Below are 25,020 nucleotides of genomic sequence, written 5' to 3' on the forward strand. Positions count from 1 at the left end.
AACCATTTCCAGACAGGCCAAAAAAGGGTTAAACTTATGGCAATTTAACTAGCTTGCTGTTGCTAGCTAATTTGTCCTGGGGTATAATCATTGGGTTGTTATTTTATGCACAAGGTCCTTTATCTGTGGAATAATTGTCAGAGTAAACAGAGTTAGTTTCTAGTAATCTCTACTCATTCAGACCTCTTTGGAATTAATATGGCAACCAACTTCAACCAACTTGCATTAGCACCTCCAACTGAATTGTGGACCTCCGGTCATCTTTCAATCATCCACGTGGGTATATGCTCCTAACAACCAGAGGAGATGAGTGCTTTACACCACTATGCTCCTAACAACCAGAGGAGATGAGTGCTTTACACCACTAGGCTCCTAACAACCAGAGGAGATGAGTGCTTTACACCACTAGGCTCCTAACAACCAGAGGAGATGAGTGCTTTACACCACTAGGCTCCTAACAACCAGAGGAGATGAGTGCTTTACACCACTAGGCTCCTAACAACCAGAGGAGATGAGTGCTTTACACCACTAGGCTCCTAACAACCAGAGGAGATGAGTGCTTTACACCACTATGCTCCTAACAACCAGTGGTGATAAGTACTTTACACCACTGTGCTCTTAAGTAAAGATACCCCCAAAAACGACCTAACGTAGTAGGTTAAAGTACTTTACTATTTATATTTTGGCCAACTGTTACTTCACTACATTCCTAAAGACAGTAACATACTTTTTACTCCCTAAATTTTCCCTGACACCCAGAAGTACTTAATACATCTTCAATGCTTAGCAGGACAGGACAATGGTCCAATGCACACACGTATCAAGAGAACATCCCTACTGCCTCTGAACTGGCAGACTTAAACACAAATGCATCTTTTCTAAATTGTCTGAGTGTGCCCATGGCTATCCATAAAAATAAAAAATAAAGTGTAGTCTGCTTTTCTTAATATATTTGAAATGATTTACACCTACTTTCAATACTTAAGTATATTTAGAACCAAATACTTAGACTTTCTCAAGTAGTGTTTTCCTGGGTGACTAACAGTTATTTTCTATTAAGGCATCTTTACTTGTTCTAAAGTATGACAATTGGGTACTTTTTCCAACCACTGACCAAGCGTCACAAATATAAATACTTTTGAGCACCCCACCCACATTCTCTAAAATGACTTGAGAAGCCTTATTGTAGAGAAATTAACATTAAATTCAATGGCAACCGCTCTGGTGGACATTCCTGCAGTCAGCATGGCAATTGCACGCTCCCTCAACTTGACACATCTGTGGCATTGTGTTGTCTGGCAAAACGGCACATTTTAGAACACCCTTTTATTGTCCCCAGCACAAGGTGCAGCTGTGTAATGGTCATGCTGTTTAATCAGCTTCTTGATATGCCACACCTGTCAGGTGGCTGGATTATCTTGGCAAAGGAGAAATTATCACTAAACGGGGATGTTAACTAATGTGTGCACAACATTTGAGAACAATCAGCTTCCTGTTCAGTGTGTTATCGTAAGTGAACCCCCCCCCCATGTGTGCAGCACCCAGGAAAGCAGGTCCCATCCTGTACAGAGAACTTCATGCAGCATAAACAATTATTGTCAGTGGTAAAAATGCACACAGGTGTGTTCATTTGGGAATTGTTCCCAGACAAACCAGGAATATAAGTGTTTAGTATCGGTAACTTCAAACAAGGAACAGACACGATGGCTAAATGTTACAACTTTATTACTGGACAGGGCAACAAAGATGCAGAACAGTCATTTCATAAAGACAGGAAACAAAACCAAAAAAAATATACATTTGATAATATTAAGGCATCACAAGAAACATGTTTCAATTTGTTTACCTCTAAGGCATGCTCCATATTTCTCCCTTCTGATTTAGTCTTCTAGACGACACCTAGCCCCCAAACGACACCTAGCCCCCAAACGACACCTAGCCCCCAAACGACACCTAGCCCCCAAACGACACCTAGCCCCCAAACGACACCTAGCCCCCAAACTCCTTGAAACACTTTGCTCAGAGATGACAGAGCATCTAACACACAGATTACACTAATTTATGAAAAAAACGTGAATAGCAAAATCGCTAGCAGAGGTATGTGGGTTCTCATGAATGAAGTGAAAACTAGAACAGCCAACTACAATTTCCTGCCATAATGGTTGAAAAACACAAAAGCAGCAATTCCTGGTTACATCTCATCTAACTCTCTAGCTGGGGTCTAAATTAACAGTGGTAGCACTGGTGCTCCTAACTTAAAATGATCTAGGCACACCAGAATATTTGTATTTTTTTGGTTTGAGGAAGCATAATGGGCTTTAAATTAATTCAAGCTACTTTTGAAGCACATTGTTGAGCTCTAGAAACTAATATTAAACCCTGTAGAAAGAAAATGTTGATTGAAAAACCTTCCATTGATTAGTCATTTATGGAATACTAGGTTTCGACATTGTGTCAAAGCACTACCTATTGAGATGATTAAATTCTACACTGTCTCTTTAAGAGCATCAAGTTCGTGATGAGACATGCAAGTCAAGTCATTCAATGATCTCCTGAAGAAGCTAACTCTTCCTGTCCCTCTGTGCCCCCAGATGTTTGATATACTGGTAAAGTAACCAGGTTGTTAGCTAGCTAGGCTGAGGTAACATGACTAAACAAAAATACAAATAGAAAAATATTTTAAAAAACACCAGTGAGCAGCTTTGGAACGACCCACGACCTGGTTTATGAACAGGGACTAAAAAAGTTGTCCACCAAAAAAAAAAAAAAAAATGGCTATATGTTTGTTTTTTTTACTAGCCAATGCATTTGCCATGACACCAAAATCTTTACCTCTTGTGTGGGACCCCCCCCTCCCCTTCTTATTTAATAAGGTTCACTCAATCACAAAAATAAATAGGATATTCTAAGTCCACAGCGATGCTTAACACTAGATCAGGAGCCCACTTAAGTAGTCTGGGGAAGAAAATATGTATAGTTTCCCTTAATAATTTCAATTGCGCACCTGAAAAGGGTTTTGGCTGGCGGTGTCTACTGTACTGTATGCAATAGCAAAGTTCGCAAAACAAAAGACCGTGACATTATATCACGATGCCAGTTAAGCCTACGTTGCAGTTAACGTTTAATTTGTAAAGTTATTGGAAAATTTAGAAATTACTTTTTGGGCATCTACCTGGCTACACAAAGCAGCCGACAGCCATGCCGTTAGGTCGTCAGAAATGTGCAAGAAATAGAAATCACTGACGTATTCTTTACACGTAGGCTTTAGATGGTATGAATCTGCACTTGCTTTCTCCTCCAGGGCACTCAAACAACTGGCCAGTTTAGAGCTTCCGAGGGGCGCAGCGGCCTAAGGCTCTGCATCTCGTCACTACAGACCCTGGTTCGTTTCCAGGCTGTACCACAACCTGCCGTGATTTGTGCGGCGCCCTATGGGACTCCCATTGGGTTTGACCGTCATTGTAAATATATATATATTTTTTCTTAACTTACTTGCCTAGTTAAATAAGGAGGTCAAATAAAAAAAATGACCAGTATTATCTGGGCGATTATTTACCTGGTCACACTGGTGCACCCAAAATAAAACCAGTCAGGTTGCACAACAAAATATCTAGGAGCATTTGCAACCAAAAATGGCAGACACTTTAGAATCCTGATGACAAGCATTGGTAACTATGCAACAAGGCCTAGTTATGACAGTGGCTACATCCCAAATGGAACCCTATGGCATTTCTAGTACACTACTTTAGACCAGAGCCTACAGGGCACTGTCTGGAATAGGGTTCTATTTGGGACACAACCCAGCGGGTGAGCGGGCAAAGGAAGGCATTCAATAGAATCATCATGAAAACATGTGGAGAAACACTAGACATCAGTTCAGTTAGACAACTTGCAATAATTGTACGACATGTTACCTTTAAAAAAATTTTTTTAGAACGAGACGAGGGGAAACCTGGACTAATAATACAGCCCTAACTAGCAAACAGCATGGTAAACTTGAGCAAATCACACAATTATGTATTTCATTGCTTTGTTTACCTTATCTGGAACTCGCTCTCGAATGGTCACCTACACCTTGATCATCAGCCTCAAAGGATGCCTCTCAGAGTAGTCTCCTTTACGGTAGGGACAAACTTACAGGTTCCTGTTCCTGAATCTAGAACCTACGCTGGCTTCTAGAACCTTCTCTGGCTTCCAACAGCATCTGAGTGAGAGGTGGAAGGAGGCAGGCAGCAGGGTTTTATGAGAACACCATTACAGCACTGTGGCAGCGGCAATATAGAATGCATATTCAAGTTCACAGCTTTCAGTCAACACCAATGAGTCAGTTGAACAGCATTGAGCATCATATGCAGGTGTACTTTCATAAACGTTTGTAGACTTACTAATACGTACGCATATATATATATGCACATAGGGCTGGCTTTATGACAGACCGAGTTGCCTGTTTACAGTTTTATAGTAATGTAAAAGTACAGGGCTCGAGCTCTATGCATCAAAGATCACACTGCAGAGACTTACCAAGTTATGTGTTATAATATGCCTCACGATAGTTTATATCAATAACAAAATGACCTCAGAAAATGAGAACTTAAAACAGCATGTAGAGAGAACGCTTTTTTTGTTGCAAAATTGTACTACGATAAGTCAGGTGGGAAAAGCCATCAAACCACATTGCAATTGGCCTAAGAGGGGAAAAAAACGTTGCCGCTCCTTAACAAACCATACGACTCATGTTGAAACCATGCAAATCATTAATCACCATCAAATCACAGCACTATCATCAATATACTCTATGAACAAACAAAAAAAACAGCTGTTGATATCACTACGAATCCTACCTGGACATGACTCATTAATATCAGGAGCACAGCTAGAGTTACTACACAGCACAGGTAAGCAGAAATATAAAATCAGGCAAATTCAAGTGAGTATAAAACAGATCCCCATCTGGGTGTAAATATATATCCTGTATATGATAGGTCAGAACACAGCTGTTTTCCTTAGGGTCGCTTACCTGTGTGACCGCAGCAGAACCTAAGGGGATCGAGGTCTGGGATGACAGTGATACTGCAAAGATCACACATATGATATTTGCACCGTTTGCCACTCATTTCAGTTCAAAACAGCCTTATAGGTTTTGTTTCAGAACAGCACTCAATAGCAATAGAATGGGAAACGTCCATGGGATAACTGTATCACTCAGAAATCAGAAGCACTTGTAGAACATTCTACTGAATGACAACCCAACATGCTGGAGACATCAATAAACAGCATAGAAACAACTTCAAAATGCTACTATGGGGGGGAAAGCTAGAACATTTCAGACTGAATCACACCATTACTGCAGTGAAAAAATATGCATATCTAATAGTAACTAAATTCTTGACTTATCAAATGGCATTTCTTTTTCAAATATTGATGAAATAAATTCATAATTACATCTCTGTTCTGGCTAAGCAATGGCACTTGAAAAAAAACGGATTGTTGTTATCCATTATCCATCCTAAAAAAATCAAGCACGTTATCGATTTCTAACATTCCTAAATGAACCACTGCGCAAAGCATTCTGCATCGCAAGGAACAGAACCTTCAGTTCAGAGTTCCAACAGAACAGTCCGACTGGTATTATGACAGAACACTTTCCTACCTAAAAAAAAAACAGAGCCTAGATTGAACTACAATGCAATATTCAATGTAATCTATGTCCAAATGGTTAAATGGTTATAATTTCTAAATGACAATTCCAAGATACTGTACTTTATCATAACTTTTGATACTTACCCAGTATTTTTTTTTTAAGGAAAAATATGCAATTTGACAGAAACAATAAGTTTTATAATCATCAGTCAAAGAAATACATTGACAGCCAGAAAATAACTGGGTTTGTTATATATAGTCACAGTATTGTACTTACAGAGTAGGAGGTCAGAGGTCAACCCTGTTGGCTGATGGTACCGCTCAGACCAGCTCAGACCACCCCTCGGCCCTACAGACAACCTACGTTCCAGCCGTTGGGTAAACTAACAGAACAATGCATAGGCAGAGCAAAAATAAAAAAATACCACTTTTGCATGTCACGTTCTTTTATAGTATCAAAAGGCCAGGAAATGTATACATTTTAGAGGGGGGGGGGGGTGGGGAGAGAAACAAACGTTTGAATGCAATGCAATACAGCAGAACACGTCAGTTTACCTGTCCTGGAAGAGACACAAGGAGCAGCAAAAACAAACCTAGAATAAACTAAAGCAACATGTCGACAGTGAGAGTCACATTTTCTGAGGAACATTTCGGATTAAATTATTTCTCTCTCCATATATATATATACTTGCTTTGCTTACCGCTTGTCTACGCTTGGCTGTGAAGGAGGAAGTTACTCTTTTTATATGAAAACAATGCAGCACACTAACGTTACCTCAACAAAGTCGGCTTCAGGATGTCTCCAATGACGACACCCTATTCCCTATATAGAGCACTACATTTAAGGGAGCCTTGTGCACTAAACAGGAAATAGGGTACCATTTCATTCTCAACCAGCCAGTCAACACAACAGACAAGATTCGATCAGTTGTTTGACAGAGATGCCACAACAACCAAACACTACAGGTAATGCATGAGTCCAGATGTATCATAACATTATGCCACTAATACTACATGATGGTATAAGAAACAGTCTAGTCCTATAATACAGGCGGAGAGGTAGGGGAAAAAACAACAAAAAGACTAATAACCAAGAGTAAAGACAGGTAAATTATTCTATTCAATAGTGGTCCTAAAACAGAACCTTGGGGAACACCGAAACTGGACCCCCCCCCCCCCCCCAGTCAAAAAGGCAGAGCGAAGGACACATCTAAAAACATTGTACTAAGTTACCAGGAGCTGTGTAGAGTTGGAGAGAAACTGAACATTGTAAAACAAAAAAACAAAAAAAAAGTACACGATTTGAAGTCGAGTTCATATTGTAATAGTTATTACCAACCCAACTTACCAACACAGGAGGTTTCACTTAGTTTTATTGCAAAACACAACAGGCATATTATTTAAAAACGGAGATGATTTTCCATGGTAAACTAGCTAAATAACAGGAGCTCTTGAACCACATAGCATGAAGATACATGGGGCTGGAATGAACATATAATTACCTCACTAAAAACCCAAAACCGTTCATTTACAAGGGGGAGAAAAAAAAGTTGAAAAACCAAAAAGATAGCAAAGGATGAAGGGTTTGTGTCTCCGGGTAGACTGCTGCCATCACATTATTGTGAAACACTTGAAAACAACCAACCAAAGGGGGAAATTAAGATCTTCAAGGCATCTGCACCATCCAACACATTTAACAAAGGGTTTTTGTTTCCACAATGTCGCATTTACTTTATGTCCACTTCACATTACTGGCCCTGTGCAGAAGAAATACATAAAAACACAGGCCATGTTAACAGCAGAACCCACGGACGCAGCGTCTCCATACATCATATTAACCCTGTTTTAAAATGTTAAAAAAAGAGAGGGAAGAGTAACTAGCTTTAGTTTCTTCTCGCGGGCCACACCGACTCCTCTGCTTCCCCCCTAGAACACCTTGAGGAAGGAACGGGGTTAACGACAAAAACAGACGAGCTAGAGACAGGGCTTTATAAAAAGAAAAAAAACACAGCAAGGGAGTTGAAATGAAGGCTACAGTCTCGGCGGCCATTTTTTTTTTAAAGACAAGACCGACAATACAGGAAACAGAAAAGATAGTGGAGAAGTCAAACAAGGGTGGTGCGAGGAGACAGCGGGAACCGGGGGTAGGACGGTACAAGTCTTACTGGAGGTGTACCTGAGGTGCTTGTGGCTGTGCTCCCATGGCCTGTGGGCTGCCCTGTCCGTAGTAAGCAGCCTGCTGACGGTAGTACTCTGCCCAGGCAGCACTGTAGTCCGGCTGACCAGCTGGCTGACCGGCTGGCTGACCACCTGGTGCTGCTCCCGCCTGAGGGGCCGCTTGACCTGGGGGAGGGAGGGACACGGTTTGAAACATGGATGAGACCACATTGACTCGGACAAACAAGGATTGGCATTGACGCCAGTCTAGTGAATAAACTTTAAATGTTTACACCCAACCAGACAAGTGGGAGGGGCAACGATGAGTTGAGACACGGGGTGTGAACATTTAAACTATATTGCGATGGTTAAATTATATAAAAAATAAAAATCTGGAGACCCTTTGGGCCGCAGAGATGTATTGCTGTTTTAAACCCAATTTCCTAGAATTCTACACATTTTGTCAGGGGGCTTTATACCGTGTTCTTATGCTATCTGAGTGACTAAACATGCTAACAAAATCAAATGGGGCACCATGTCATTACTGCAATTTTAGAATCTCCCGGACTAGTTTATATTATGGTAATATAGTTACTTCATCAGAGTTACTAAAATGAAAATGTTTAACCATCCCCCCAAAAAATAAAAATGTAATAATCATATTTGAGTGGTGGCCCACCACAGCTAAATTCATATAGGGGAAACAGATGATGAAATGCAATGTTTACATGGAGGACTTCATCTCTAGACCCAGTACAGACGCAATGTTTACATGGAGGACTTCATCTCTAGACCCAGTACAGACGCAATGTTTACATGGAGGACTTCATCTCTAGACCCAGTACAGACGCAATGCTTAACAATCTGAATGGGAGTGGGCAGCAGCGCAGGTCGCCAGACAGACGGGGCCCTTCACACTAAAAGGGTAATACAATCACAAAGCCGAATACAGAAATTATTGCATTTGATATGCAGCCATTGTCAGAATGGTAGATGTCTGTTTCAATAACCTAAAGGCATATCTAGAACCACACTATAAGACCCCACGTTGAAAAACCATGACCGTCTGGGATGGAGAAACGATTGCTCTGCATGTACAAAGCGCCAGATTTCCAACACCATATGTGGTGTTAACAGGTTGGATAGCTATGACCATGCTGTCATGCAGCGCTGCTACCAGCCATCACATTGATGAGAAGTGGGACACGAAGACACTTGTACTGACCACATGGAGTAGAGGCACACAGCAGAGAACCTAAAACAGTAGCCAGGAGTGCAGTAGATTGAACTACATCGCCCCCTGGCTGTCATAAGCAGGACCATATCTGCATTGTGAATTCATTATAGGATTCCTTGATATTGTTTCAACAGAATTATTATTATTATTTATTTTTTTAATGGCTGTTTAAACATTAAGAAAAATGTCGTCACACCCTTAGTTGAAGGACCGCGGGCCGTATGGGGCCGACCTGGCTCCTTCTGATAGTTCTGAATGTTTCTACTACTACTGTGTTGGAGCTAGGAACAAGCCTTACAAGACACCTGCAAATCGGTGTACTACAAAAATAAACATTGATTTGGAGTTGTGCCAGCAGCTACCAAACTGAACCAGGTCTACACGAGATCAGTCAAACGGTTGGGATACTAAAGGAAAAGTTTATTTTTTAGAAACAACTACATTGATACGACTGTGAGAAGGGGAACGAACCCTCCACTGGTTCTCTGGGTGGCGGGACAGAAACCTTCTGCTTTGCTCTGGGGCAGCTGTGGCTACAGACACTCTACTAGAGAGAGAGCTGAGTAGGGACACAGATACCCACATCATCTGTGCCTAACTAAACCCGCAACAAGGACAAGTTTAAACATTTTAACAGGTTTGAGTTGCAGTGGTCTCACCTTGTTTCTTGTAGTACTCCTCCCAGGCTTTGGTGTAGTCCTGTGGTTGCTGACTTTGCTGCCCTGGAAATGATAAAACAATGCTTTAGTCACAACAGAAAAACCTTCAACTCAAAGAGTCAACATAAAGCTATGTTCCTTCACGAGCTAGTCACAGCGGTAGTTGTCGCACAATGAGCAGGTAAGAGGTGGACAAGACAACAGTATGGAGGTGCAGAGGAAATAAGCCAGTCTAATAAAACAAAAGGGTATTGTTTGTTGTCTGTCATGTAGCTGGATTAAAGAAGACCAATACAAAAACCAGTCTAAACAGCATGGGCTTGAAAACCAACCAACCGGTTAACAAACACAAATGGTCACGGCAACCAGTGAACCACGCCTCAAGACATCGCAATCACAGCCACCCCCCCCAAAAAAACGTTATGTTTTATTTGATTGTAGTTGCCATTTCAGAGCCCCATAGCTGTTTCCACTGATCCTCAATTAGTTGGAACAACAAAAAGAGACTCAGAACTGAAGCTTGGCAAAACACATTTATGTTTATACCCATTTTCTTGTAATATTCCTCCCAGGCCTTGGAGTAATCGGCCTGCCCAGTATGCCCAGGTCCCTTGGGGTCACCTGTTAAAAATGGTACAATATAGTATTGAGAAGCATTCTGAGACTTGACCATAGTTAGTTCTCCACCCCGCTATGGGCGCTCTGCTCTGATATCAGAGACGAGGAAAATCAAAGCTACTCTGTCCATCGAGGTTTAAAAAAAAATAATAATAATAATTAGAAGGCGCCATGTTTTTAAGCACTTACTACACAGGCAAGACTGTTAGGCTGGGATTCAAGCTGTAGTACATTGAGCAAACACAAGTGTAACTGACACTTATGCAGACATCTAAAAACCTTTATCCATAACAGCATTCTCTGCTAAATTCTCTTTAGGAACAAAAGAAAAAGGTGCCTTGTCTGTAGTTCAGTGCTGCAGCAGCGTCAGAAGGCACTCTGAATGAATCCCGGTCTTAGTCGAGGTGTCTACAGACCATGCAGAGGTTACCTGGGTTGTATTCATTAGTGCACACTAACGGTTTGGCAACAGAAAATAATGTTTCTATTGGACAAATTGAGGTATGTTCCTGCCTGTTTCATTCCAATTGTTTCTGTTTGGTTCATAGTGAATACATCCCAGCAGAGAACCAGAGGCTGTGATGGGGGAGGGGGGGGCCAGGTTACCTTGCCCGTTGGCCTGTGTGGTGCCAGGGGCACCGCCGGTGGGCGTCATGGGGGCCTGGGGTTGCTGCTGGTACTGGGAGTAATACGCTGCCCAGGCCGCTGCGTTGGCATCAGCTGCAGCTTTACCTACAACCAACACACACATTAGATACGTCTCCCCGTTGATATACTGATACAGGACATAACATGTCTTCACTTAGCGCCTTGCAGAACAGAGCCAATAACCTAAACAGATTGTCTCAACTACAGTAACAATGTTCAATCTATTTAACCAGGCAAATGCATCCATTTCTCAATAGATTATTATATTGGATGGTGTTATCTTACCAGGATCAGGCTGTCCTTGCTGCCAGTGAGGGAAGCCGTTGCCCCAACCCTGAGGCTGGTAGGGAGCCGGAGGACCACTGAGGAGGCGAAAAAAAATCAAAACGCTGGCTAGTAACAACAAACTATAATACATGTGATATGAAAAACTTCTGTATCAAATCTGAGGTTCTCCGATTTAATTGTATTTCATAAAAGCTAAATATATATATTTTTTAAGTGACAATGTGACTTTTTAGGAGACCTGACCACATGCACATAGAAATCTGAGATCTAGATCTGTGATTCTACTTGAAAGGGAGTCTAAGTAGCAATGTGTTCTATTTCTATACTCCCATTCTTAAGTTTAGTTTGTGTCTTTTACTTTCTGATTTTTGTACACCAGCTTCAAACAGCTGAAGAAACTATATTTTTGGTTATGAAAAATATATTTCGCCGCCATTTAGATGGTACAATGATTCTCTACACTTGCTTATTTTGACAAACTGAAACTACTTGAGTTTCAGCAACCAGGAAATGGCAGAGAAATTTCTGCACGGTGCAACTTTAATGCACTCATTCAGCCTACTTTGCTTGTGAAATATCATTGCCATCCATGAAGTCTTTTTTTTAACGTGGTTTCTGTTAAATGAAATGCCTAAGACTAAACCAATAAACAGCACGAGATGTAAATATTGGTGTGGGAGAAATGGCTTTTTAAATATCAGCGAAAAGCTTCAGAAGTCTCCTTACTGTGGTCCTGGTGGTCCCTGGTTGTAGGGGCCGGGGTTGTAGGGGCCCATCTGAGCAGGGTGCCCAGGAGGACCGGGGGGGCCGTGGGGAGACGGACCTCCGTGGGGGCCTGGAGGACCTTGGGGACCACCCATTGGACTGACTGGACCCTGGGGAGGGAGGGGAACATTGAGTGTAGGGTGTCAAACAACATACTGGGATACAGAATTAGAAGACATGATAAAGGCAATGGCTGTAGAAAGTTGAGAATGTGTGAAGATAAAGATGAGCAGGCTCACAGTGTTTCTGGCTAAATATAAAAACATGATCCACTAAACTGCTACACTACTGTCTAGTGATTGAGATGAGTATCATTACTACTACAGACAAATAAACACTGAAAACCACGCACCCCGATCTTCTCCTCGACCAGCTGCCGTGCGTAGTCTATCTGTTGATGAGATCCTCGGACGGTGAACATCTTAATGTTTGGGTCGGAGTTGGGGGGAGGATTTCTCTGGAGTTCAATACGCGCTCCAGACTGCTGACTGATGCCCTTGATGGTCTCTCCTCCTGGAGAGGGACAGAGGATTGTTCAGACTAAACCAGAGAAAGTCCATTTCCAGAAGAGAATGTGCGAGCTTGGTCCTTCCTCTTGGTCCCTAATGAACATGACCCAAGGCTACTAAATGGAACCAGGCCAGATTCTGATACTTGGTTCCCTAACATTACTGATATTTTTATATGATAAAGCCGTTCGTTTTAAAATGTGATGATCTAGTTTCGTTGGTGGAGTTTAAACACTTGATCGATGTATATATCACAGAGTGTAATTTTTAAGGCCAGATGTTTGTGTTTTTAATGTAATATGTAATTGTTGTACTGTATGTTTGTTTAATGTTGTGTGTGTGCGTGTGTGTGTGGGGGTTAGGTTAGGTCACGGTAAGGGAGAAATAAAAGTGTATGGCCCGTATCACTCGTGTCCTGCCCAGTAAAGACTGATGTTTGTTCAGATGAGGAGACAGCCTAGGAGGATGGGTTAAATATAGGTGCTAGGTGTGATTGTCTAATGCAGCTGCATTAGACAGTCTGGAAATAATTCAACTTGGTTAAGCTGTCATAATGTCCGTTGAGTGTTTTACTCTGAGAATTACAACCTAACAACTTAGACAAGGTTTAATGACTTGGCATTGACCACTGATATGAAGAGTCTTCGGGAGAAAAGAGAAACCTGAGTCAAGTCTGAAAATAGACATTTTCTTACAATGAGGTTGTCACAAAACCAACATTTTACCAACGATGTAATACCAGCCCAAGCATCACAATACAGAATTATAGTGGCTGTGACCGACAGCAAATTTTAGAGGACCTCTTTGCCACTGATAATGTTTGTGGGGGAATGAGGGCAACTATTTAGCAGCGTTGGCCCCATGATTGGTTTAAACCGCATTCCAGCCAGTGTCTACTCCACAAATTACCACCGGCTAAATCTGTGATGTTAAAATGGCTATTTACTCGGTTCCATCTGACTGCGCAATCCACTCATCAGCCCAGCCAGGCAATTTATAAGCTTCTTGTCCACTATAAAAAGCGTCTCGACATTCTCATTCCTTTTAGACTACCATGTAGTTTCCAACAGTGGAGATGTGTATAAACCCTGCGGTCTGTCTGTCCGACATTTGCAACATTGCTTCAAAATCCACAAATTCAATCTCCAGCTGCCCCCAGAGTGTTAGCTTCTAGTCGAGTCAAACACTCAACTTTCACTATGAAACCTTCACCAAGTTCTTTCTCCCAGAGGATCAATCCAGGTGTATCAAGAAAAAACAAAAACATTAACACAAGCACTAACATTTAACCCTTCCTCCTGGGCTGAGTCTCCTCCTACACATCTGTACAAACATTTGATCTTTACTGCTAAGCAGGACACTAAGAGATACGGGCTATAAACTTTTATTCCTCCCTTAACGTGACCTGACCTCAACCTCCCCTAATCACTAATCCATGGCTCTCTCTCTCTCTCTCTCTCTCTCCTTATCAACGCCTGCCATGTGTCATCGCTTCCCCACACACACACATTCCAAGCTTCCTATATACCTTCCTCCTACAGATAACTGTTAACTTGGTGTAAAAACCAGTCTCTATCACCCCTCAGATACAACAATAATGACCAGTCAGGATGAAAGGTAGCATTTCTCAGCCAGTCGAAATCACGAATCAGCCTAATTTATAAATCGATAGAAACATCAATAGAAAACACGTCAAATGAAACAAAGTGCAGCTATTTTGCAGTCTTTCCAGCACCAGTTTGAAGTGATTGTGTTAGCTGTGTTGTTGGCTAGCTCCTCTGAACAACAGTGTCCTGATTCAGTTTGAAGTGATTGTGTTAGCTGTGTTGTTGGCTAGCTCCTCTGAACAACAGTGTCCTGAGGACGTATTCTATATGCCTGGTGAAACAGCACATCATTAGCTCATTGTTATGGATGTTTTCCAAATAAATGTCACTAGAAAACAGCTTAAACAAATGCAGCTACTTCGTTGTTATTCTGGCAGCACTTTAACGTGACTAAGTTAGCCGTAGTTGGCTAGTTAGAGAGCAAGGGATAAGACAGTTGCCCGCCAGTATGGCAATGGAACATTTAGAAAGAACGACTGGGCCTCGTCCATAGATACAGAACAAAAAGACTGAACGACTGGGTCGAGTCTCCAGCATCCGGACCGATAGAATGAACGAATAGTAAACCTCGATTTGTGTCGGGAATAGATCTTGTGGAAGAATGAACTAATATAAATATATTAATTTTAAAAATTGTAAATAAAAACATCAATTATGTTGGTAACTAGTTGTATAAAAGTGATGCCATCGAAGCCAAAGTTTGGAAGATATATTGGCACAGTTTGCCGGCCTGAGACCAACACCTGCGCCAATACACTGCATTCAGAAAGTCTTCCGACCCTTCGACTTTCTCCATATTTTGTTACATTACAGCCTTATTCTAAAACAGATTTTTTTTTTTAAACGTTTTTTTTTGGCTTTGTCAATATGGGATATTTTCTGTAGATTGATGAGGGGGGAAACAATGTAATCCATTTTAGAATAAGGCTGTAATGTAACAGTCTGAATGCTTTCCAAGCACCGGCTTCTCGGGCATCACCACATCAGTGTGAGGGCCTTCCAGTCAAAAGAAGTTCACTATATAGGGAACAGGGTGTCAATTTGGACGCAGACAGTCTAAGTTCACCTACCTTTGCCGATGATGAGTCCAGTCTTCATGGTAGGGACGGTGAAGGTGAACTCCTGCAGTCCTCCTGGAGGACCCATGTTCCAGTTACCACCCCCGTTACCCCCCCTGCCTCTACCCCTGCCCCCTCCGTTAGGACCGCCCGGCCCCCCCTGCTGGACACTCCTCAAAAGGTCAGAGATTATCTCTGCTGCATGCTGGGACTGCTCAGGAGGACCCACGATCTGGGCTATCCTCTCCGGGGTACTGCCGTCGTCTGGAGAGGAAGGGGGAGAGGAGGAGAAGAAGCGGGAATGAAGTAGGGAGGGAGGCGAAGAGGAGAGAAAACTGGTTAGGGTTGAGGTCAGTGTTTTCCCTTAGTTCAGTTGTGTTGCCCTCCCCCTCCACCTAAAGGAGTTGAGTTTATCAGTTTGAATTGTCCGATAAGGGTTGGCAGTTAAATCCTGGTAAGTGGCAGCGTCCGTATACGCTCCCTCTAGTCAACCATTTAATAACCACGAAGCGTATTGAGACTGGGTCTGTTTTTATAAAAGCAGCAGTGAAACAGGTGGCGTGGGCATGGGGAGAGATTGTGTGGGCATGGGGAGAGATTGTGTGGCCATGGGGAGAGGTCAGGTCAAAAGGGGCGTGGCCATGGGGAGAGATGGTTTGGCCATGGGGAGGGGTCAGGTCAAAAGGGGCGTGGCCATGGGGAGAGATGGTGGCCATGGGGAGAGGTCAGGTCAAAAGGGGCGTGGCCATGGGGAGAGATGGTTTGGCCATGGGGAGGGGTCAGGTCAAAAGGGGCGTGGCCATGGGGAGAGACAGTGGCCATGGGGAGAGGTCAGGTCAAAAGGGGCGTGGTCATGGGGAGAGATGGTGTGGCCATGGAGAGGTCAGGTCAAAAGGGGCGTGGCCATGGGGAGATGCCAGGTCAAAGGGGGCATGGCCATGGGGAGATGCCAGGTCAAAAGGGGCATGGCCATGGGGAGAGATGGTGTGGCCATGGGGAGAAGTCAGGTCAAAAGGGGCACAGCCATGGGGAGAGGTTGTGTGGCCATGGAGAGAGGTCAGGTCAAAGGGGGCATGGCCATGGGGAGAGGCGGCGTGGCCATGGGGAGAGGTCAGGTCAAAAGGGACGTGGCCATGGGGAGCAGTCAGGTCAAAAGGGGCGTGGCCATGGGGAGGGGTGGTGTGGCCATGGGGAGAGGTCAGGTCAAAGGGGGCATGGCCATGGCGAGAGGTTAGGTCATAGTAACTATCCTCATCACTGGACAATCAAGTCAAAGTCGTCACTAACAGTCTACATTCAGGTAACAGACTAGTTGCATCACAAAATGGGCCCCATAAGTTCAAAGCAGTGGTTCAAAGCAGTGCACTATATAGGGAACAGGGTGCCATTTGAGACATGCTTATTATCAGTGAGGTCTCACCTGGTTTGAACTGGATCCTGACTCCTGTGTCGCTCTGGATCTTCTTGATCATCTCTCCGTTTCTCCCGATCACGATTCCTACCGCAAACCTGGGGACAGGAACCTGAGGAGGAAGGACACAGGCCAGGTTAGAGGTCAACTCAAACCTGGGGACAGGAACCTGAGGGAGGGAAGACGCACATTAAACAAAGCATTCCATTACATAGTCTCCTGTAGGCTGGGGCGGTATACTGTATATACCCAATACCGGGGTATTTGGAAGAAGCCACCTTTATTTCAACACCGTCGATAACATTTCTTATAAGTTATTCGTTTATATTTGCAGTTATTTCTGCAGTGAACTTGTGGCAATACGTGAGGAGATAACATTGCCTCCATTTCACCGGTCTCATTATGTAGCTAACAGTAGTTCCTTATCACGTGGTGTTTGTTTACAAACACATGCCGAGAAACCAGAGCATTGTGAAACACTCAACAAGAGCCATGTGATCTAAATACAGTATGGAAATCACAACTAAAATGTTTGCAAGCTAGATATTACTATTAAGTTACCTGTTTAAAATATTCTAAATGCTCTTAACACGGAACCAAAACCGGCTGCGCGCGTGCACCGTAGTGCATATATTTATTTTGTCCCCCCCACACCAAACGTGATCACGACACGCAGGTTAAAATATCAAAACAAACTCTGAACTAATGATATTAAATTTGGGGACAGGTCAAGAAGCATTAAACATGCATGGCAATTTAGCTAGTTAGCTCTCGCTTGCTAGCTAACGTTAATTTGTCCTATTTAGGTAGCTTGCTGTTGCTAGCTAATTTGTTCTGGGATATAAACACTTGTTATTTTACCTGAAATGCACAAGGTCCTCTACTCCGACAATTAATCCACACATAAAATTACCAAATCTTATGTCACCTCACCTCCTTCCAGGCAGTTTCATCGTTTAACTTATATGGTGATTGGCATGTAAACTTTCATAGTATTACCACGACAACCGGCAACAGTTCGTCACTCAATCACCCACGTGGGTATAACCAATGAGGAGATGGTACGTGTGTACCTGCTTCTATAAACCAATGAGGTGATGGGAGAGGCAGGACTTGCAGTGCAATCTGCATCAGAAATAGAAGTGACTTCTATTTTAGCCCTTGGCAACGCAGACGCTCATTGACGGGTGCAATAATCGAAATGAACACAAGATTCCTACATTTATTTTGCAATGCTCTCGCTCGCGACGGCGAGCGGTGTAGTCAGGGTATGAGTTTGGTTTTCTAATTTAGTAGCTAGTTAGCCATCTTGGTAAGTGGTTAGCTTCTTCCAAAATCAGACATGTGCTCCGTACCAGCAGAGAAGGCCCTCCTGGATTAAAAGCCTTCCAACAAACTGTGGAGTTTGAGTTAGAAACTGCACAAAATGCTCACAATGTATTTAGTGTTCTCCATGAGAATTACTTAGTACTTGTTAGCTGCGTCGTAGCCGGCCGCAACCGGGAGACCCAAGGAGGCGTCGCAAAATTGGTACCAGTGTCATCCTGGAGGGCTATCATCCGATAATAGCTTCTTAATGCTCTCGCCGAAAAGCTTTTTAAAATCTGACATATTGGCTGGATTCATAACGAGTGTAGCTTTAATTGAGTATCTTTCTTACATGTGTGATTTAATGAATGTTTCATATCATTATTTGAATTTGCCGCGCTGCAGTTTCCCAGTTTTTTTCTCCCCAAGTCCAGGTAAATGGATTACCATAAGAAGTTAAAGCACAGGGCCGTTTTAATCCTGTAGATACGACAAAGCAGCGTGACCCTTGAGAAAACCAAGTCTGACGTCGTCAACCCGCCAAGTCTACCATTAACTCTGGATTCCTTGTGATTCCATGACAGTGTAATATGAGTGTTACTGTTGACTTACATCCAGGCCCTCACCTCCTCCTCCTCCGCCGCCACCCATCCTGGAGCCGTACTCCCCTCTCTGCTCCCTGAAGCCCTGCTCTCTGATCAGCTCCATCACCATGTCTTTGGCTTGCTGAAGGACCAGACAGTCAACCGGGTAAAACACAGGAGAAGAAAGTCAAGGAAATTACCCCAAAAATAATATCATTGGCAAATAAGCATGCAACTTTAGTTATGAGTAGTTTGCAATTTCTTTGAGTGACTCATTTCACTTCCAACATTTCTGTTGAACTTCAGGGAGTGAGAATCCATTTACCTGGACTTTAAAAGGTTCCCCAGAGATGCGTAGAGGTTTGTCCGCTCCTGTGTTCTGAGGCCCTTCCTGGATCATCACCATCTTGACCCCGGCCCTCTCCTGCAGCTGTTTGATGGTCTCTCCTCCCTTCCCGATGACCAGGCCAGCCTTGGAGGCAGGCACCAGCATCTCCTGGACAGACATACCGGGGCCACCGGCGTCGTTGTGGTGGAAGGCTGGAGTAGGACGACCCTTATCAACGATCTCCGTCAGCAGCCTCTTGGCAGCTCTGATTGGGGACAGCAACATGGTTACCATTAGCTAAGAGCATGGACAGTTGGCCTACGAAAAAAAAAAAACTACTACCTAGACACATAGGTAGCCTCTTGGCAGCTCTGGAAACACACACCAGGGACAAAGACAGTCAGCTATGGTCTCTCAGGGCCACACCTATGATAATGGAACTAATCTATTAACTAATGTAATGTTGTACTGGCTTTTTTTGTCACCAGAGAATGTGGGTAAGAAAACGGGGGGGTGGGGGGGGGTTTGGGGTGAAGCTAATCGAGGGCCGAGAGAAAGGACGACAGGAGCTGTATACTTACTGTATTGAGTCTGGGGATCCTGTCAGTGTGACTGACCTATCAGGCATTCCTCCACTGTCTGGAATACAGAGAAATGAAGAAGCGTTTCAGACGAGAGATAGCATGCAGAACTCTCCATTAAACAGTATGAGGAAATCGCTGTCATAACATCGGGAAATCTTACCGGGGGCGATCTGGATTTTGCATCCCGACTCTTGCTGCATGCGGGATATCTGTTCTCCTCCTCTTCCAATAACTTGGGTACAAAAGATTTGGCAATCAACCCCCAGAATCCATCTGCACGTTGTGCGTGTACTTCCTGAACCCAACCATTCCTCTAGGGAAGGTGTGTGCGCGTGTTTGTGTACACTTACTGAATCCAACCATCCCGTCAGGAACCTTGAACTCCTCTGATGACGACCGTGGTCCACCACCTCCCATTCCTCCCATTCCCATCGCTGCTGCGAACGCTGCCAGAAAGGAAACCAAAGACATTGAGATACAAGAAATCTAATTGATCAAATTTGAGTTATCCCCCATGGCAAGTAAAAGAGAGTATAGAATGGGGCCCTGTCCAGGTGCACCATAGTCCCTTTCCCAAATGCACCCCTTAGATTGGTCCAAAGCAGTACACTGACCCCCATAAACCCAGGTCCAAAGCAGTACACTGACCCCCATAAACCCAGGTCCAAAGCAGTACACTGACCCCCATAAACCCAGGTCCAAAGCAGTACACTGACCCCCATAAACCCAGGTCCAAAACAGTACACTAACCCCCATAAACCCAGGTCCAAAGCAGTACACTGACCCCCATAAACCCAGGTCCAAAGTAGTGCACTGCAAAGGGAACAGGGTGCCTTTTGGGACTCACAAATAAACCCATATGGACCCGTGGCTATTTCTAGACAAAAGGGCCTATCCTATACCTTTCCTTTAACAGCCAGCGAGCAACGGGTACTCACGGTCATTCGGTGCCACCTTCTTGGTCTCTGGTTGGTCTGTAAGGAGAAGAGGAGACGGGGTTATTGGACTGCCGAGGGTCCCCAGAACTGGGGCTGAGAGCAGGGCTACAACCGTCCTACTTCGAGTGAGAAAAATGGCCATTTGACATTACATGTAATGCCTGTGCAGCATGGCGCACACACAGACATAGTATTTTCTATAAACGCAAGGCGGCCCAACTAATGTATATAAAATAGTAACAAGGTTAGTGGTTTATTATAACATACAATCCCCCTGCTAAATGCATCACTATCAAACCATGGAACTGAACCGACTGAGCATATCTGACTATACATGATACAGAACAGGTGATTCTCTCTCACCTAAAGTCATTTATTACTAAAAACTAAGTCAAGCATTTTATGCCAAGTCTATAAACAGCATTGAACAATATTTTTTATTTTTTTAATCACCCACCCAAAAAGTGAGGATATCATTTCTAAAACCACACACTAACTTGGCTATATAAATATAATATCTCATACTATTGATCACCCATGCCATTTCACACCATAACAAAATGCCTTTTCTAGATCATACTACAACATGTGTGTGGTTTAAAAAAATAATAAAAAATGGTTGGCCTAAGTGCCTAATGGTTATTTATCAAAAGAGACCATGCCTGAGAAAGGAGAGTTCATCCCTTCCCGGTGGGTTCTACTGTTTAGACTGGTCCAACAGTCATCTACAGAGTGAATAGACAGAACGGAACAGTAATACACAACACTGGCAACACCTGGGTTTCTCCATACAATGCAGGCCTATGCCATTTACCAGATGCTTTTTTTATTTAAACTTGTATTATTTTACCCAGATTAGTCTCATTGAAATATTCTATTTTTCAAGAGACCTGGTCTACTTAAGAGTAGAGCATTTTTGTTTCTGTAAATGGGTGACCCCACCCCAAACACACAGACCGTTTCAGCTGCGATTACAAGAGGCTAAACTGATAACAGAAGCCTGTTTTAAGATCTGCGTTATACACATTGGATAAACAACGCTTCGTTTTGATACTGGACAGTAGTGTTGTATCCAGTTCTATAGCTACACCATAGCTAGGTGCGAAGACTGGATTCTCAATGCATGCCTATTTGGGAAAGCATAAATGTCAAAACAATTAACAAATTCCAAGCAAATTAAAAACAGAACATACACACAAGTCTATTTTTCTGTTCTTTTGCCAGATCCATATGGATTTGTCTTATGTGTAATTACATGCTTTTCTAGACAATGATGTAAAAAATAAAATAAAATAGCTCAGACCAGACTTGGGGATCAGAAATGCAAGTCCAATCTATAACAGTACAGGAAAACGATGGAGCAACGAAGATACGGAGGTATGAAATGAGTGTGCCGTACTCACCGGCGTCTTCTAGGGGTCGCTTCTGGCCTCCGTAGCCAAACTCATTACCCGAGGGCGCTGCGGGAACGCCGTCACCACCAATCTTAGCGGCGATCTGAAATACCCCAAAGAATTAAAATCAAATCTAAACATGGCTCCACGACAACACAACTTCCGTAGCTAGCTCGTTTCCAATGGAGTTATGTTAGCTAGCATGTGGCTAGGTTAACTTCTTATGGCTGCAGGGGCAGTATTGAATAGCTTGGATGAAAGGTGCCCAGAGGTGCCCTGAGTAAACAGCCTGCTCCTCAGTTGACAGAAAACACTCTGAAGTTTCTAAAACTGTTTGAATGACGCACTAAACATGCACAAATTCCCATAGGAACACAGCCATTTTAAATGTGTAGGGCTTGTGTGATTTACAGGAATGATACACATAGGAGAACGCTGGAGTCTACCTATCCATTGATGTAAATATAGATGTTTATTTAACTAGGCAAGTCAGTTAAGAACAAATTCTTATTTACAATGACTACCTAGGAACAGTGGGTTAACTGCCTTGTTCAGGGGCAGAACGACAGACTTTTACCTTGTCAGCTCGGGGATTCAATCTAGCAACCTTTGGGTTACTAGCCCAACGCTCTTAACACAACTAGGCTACCTGCCACCCCATATATCCTCCATCCAGGGCAGTAAAATAAAAATAATAATTGGTAGCACCGGCAGTCCAAAATGTTAGAAGCGCCGCATAAAACTTAGGAGCACCAGAGAAAGAAAATTATCGATTGAGATTTGGCCTGTATTCGTGCTACTTTGAAGCACATGTTGTCCAATAGAAACTAATATGTACACAGTAAATACATTATAAAAGCTACAATTTTAGGAATATTAGGTTATTAATATTACGTTTCTACATTGTAAAATCACAAGCTTCCTTTTGAGATGCATAACATTGAAAAGTGTACACTGTCCAGGTTTATGGTGACAACATTCAAGAGATTGATCACTCATTCAGTGCTGTCCTGAAGATACTCTCTTTTATTTTCTTCCTGTGCCCCTAAATGTTTGCATAATACTGGCAAAGTTAACTGGGTTTTAGCTAGCTTGCCAATAAAATGACAGAATAAAGGGTAAACAAATGATTCACGTGGAGTTTATGAAAGTGAAATGCGATCCGCTATAGGAAGAGAAATGTTGCTCTGGAAATATGAGTCATGTCTTTTGACCAGATTACACGTCTTCGTTGATGTAAAGGTGCGACAACGCCGCTAACGAATCTGCACTCACTTGCTTCTCACTTGCTTTTTTTTTTTAAGTTCAACAATGCCCTATGATTACTACAATTATCTGAGGGTTTTTCCCATGCTCCCAAAATTAAACTACTTGTCACTCAACAAAATGTTTGGTCTTATATCAGCCCTGTCCGATTCACAGTTCGTCAACTAGATAGATCACATGAGATCTCTTGGTCATTTGAAACCAGTTGTGTTTGGGTAGTGAGTCACTGTACCAAAATGGCAGAACAGATTTGCATGTCCAAAATCTTAAAATGACCCTAGCAATCAGGCATTTCAAACCAGGAACCCCCCCCCAATCCACTGTTCCTATTGTAAAGGAATGAGCTAGGTAAACATGTGATGGACACATTTCAAGGTAATGCACACAAACAGACATATCATATAGGTTGCTACTGTTTTATTATCAATCCATCACATTCCTAGTTATATGTCCATTTCTAACGAAATTTTGCAGGCAATGGAGAATAATGACACTGGAGCAATGAGCAGCATGGACATGAATAATATATTTCGTATATCAACTTATAACTCGATTTCCCCATCTTTTTTACTCAACTCCAAAAGCTGGTTGTCTGTTGACTGCCACACATGTAGGCTACTGGAATTGATTAGCTAACAAACAGGCAACAAAGAGGTGTGTTGCCTCTGCCTTGGGCGTCCACTCAACCTACTGCTAGTCAAGTCAATGAATACAGAAGGATAACTATATTTAGGTAACTTTGTACTTTGCACGCCGAAGTTAGGCAGTGTAAATGGTATTCATCTAGTTAGCTGGCTGGTTAAGGATACAAAAAAAACCGATTTAAAACAACGAAATGTAAAAGCTAACGAGCCAACGAGTTAGACTTCGTCCCATTGACTAAGCATGGATTTCGATTAGCATGCGCACCACCGTGGATATTTTTCGTTTGTTAAAGCATGACAAATTGAACACTATGTATTAAGGGATAATGGTAAAAAATATTGTAGTGAATGGCCAACATTTCACTCTGACGTTGGGGAGGTGACTCTCTCTCGCTTCAGCTCAAAAACAATCGCCATGTTTCCTATAATATTTTTTGTTAGATTAACGTTAGACTGATCACATGACCATTATCTGCACTGATTGTGATCACTAGGAAATTGCCCACTATGTGGCACCGCAGATCAACATAAATATAATAGTTGCTCATTTCAAATGTTAAAAAAAGTCGCAGCAACCATTGTCAGGCAATATTTCATTAAAAAAATAAGCCAGTGTATCATGGCCTCACCTACCTCCACAGCATCAACGCAACAGTATTTCTGCACGATGGGGGCTTCCAAAATGCCACATATAGTAACCGTAACTAACGTTAGATGTGTGACGTTATCTTGGTTATCGTTTTGTTAGCTACTTATTGAAACCGCAATCAACGTAATCAAAACTGTACTTCATCAATTCACCGATGAATTGAAACGTATCGCTAAATGACCTAGCAATACCTGCCTCATTAGCTGACTAGCTAGCTAGGTTATACATTCCTTTGTTGGGACAGCCAACTCGAAGCCTTCACTGAAGGACGCAAATTGGAAACATGCCGAGCTTGAGGTTTGGGTTAGATTTAGTTCCATTTCGCTCGACTATCAATTTCGACGCCCTGTGTGCTATATTATATTATTTATCTTACCTGTCTAGCTCGCTGAAGTGCGTCTTTAAAAGCGTCGTTCATTCCGGCGCCATTTCCCGACGGCGGAGCCACGTTCGAGTAGTCAGCCATATCTGTTGTAACACTTGTCTTCTCAAGCCCGGAGAGAGAAGATGGCCGTTCTCGTTGAAAAAGAGTCTCGCGTTGTGACACAGCAGAAAAGGGCCACACAAATCTCGCGAGTCCAGACAGAACAGGCAACTGGCTGTTTGACACGTCGATCAAGGACTAAGGCGGGATTTGGGTTGTACCATCCAATGGTTCCAATGTGAGCACACACTGCACTGTAATTTAGAGTCTAAAACATTACTCTAGTTTTTGCACAAATGTTTTT

The 25,020-nt window shown here is 42.9% G+C and overlaps 1 protein-coding gene across 8 annotated transcripts; it reads right to left on the bottom strand.

Annotated features, from left to right (window-relative positions):
* Nucleotides 1-1,708: 1,708 nt before the first annotated feature.
* LOC109883250 (far upstream element-binding protein 1-like) lies at nucleotides 1,709-24,816 on the bottom strand. 8 transcript variants are annotated; one of them, XM_020475277.2, is made up of 19 exons: nucleotides 24,669-24,816; nucleotides 21,743-21,836; nucleotides 21,002-21,064; nucleotides 20,340-20,375; nucleotides 19,752-19,847; nucleotides 19,562-19,633; nucleotides 19,399-19,456; nucleotides 18,815-19,082; nucleotides 18,518-18,631; nucleotides 16,607-16,709; nucleotides 15,199-15,450; nucleotides 12,365-12,525; nucleotides 11,974-12,122; nucleotides 11,245-11,321; nucleotides 10,918-11,043; nucleotides 10,240-10,314; nucleotides 9,694-9,756; nucleotides 7,817-7,983; nucleotides 1,709-7,397 (listed from the first exon to the last, which is right to left on the bottom strand). In XM_020475277.2, exons 1-19 carry the CDS (start codon nucleotides 24,756-24,758, stop codon nucleotides 7,389-7,391), a joined length of 2,073 nt encoding a protein of 690 aa, XP_020330866.1. In that variant the 5' UTR covers nucleotides 24,759-24,816; the 3' UTR covers nucleotides 1,709-7,388. The 8 variants fall into 8 exon arrangements, with proteins under 8 accessions (XP_020330866.1, XP_031665670.1, XP_020330869.1 ...); XM_031809810.1 differs by lacking the exon at nucleotides 21,002-21,064; XM_020475280.2 differs by lacking the exon at nucleotides 10,240-10,314.
* Nucleotides 24,817-25,020: the final 204 nt, after the last annotated feature.

The sequence above is a fragment of the Oncorhynchus kisutch genome, linkage group LG30 (assembly GCF_002021735.2).
Source record: "Oncorhynchus kisutch isolate 150728-3 linkage group LG30, Okis_V2, whole genome shotgun sequence".
Classification (NCBI taxonomy): domain Eukaryota; kingdom Metazoa; phylum Chordata; class Actinopteri; order Salmoniformes; family Salmonidae; genus Oncorhynchus; species Oncorhynchus kisutch.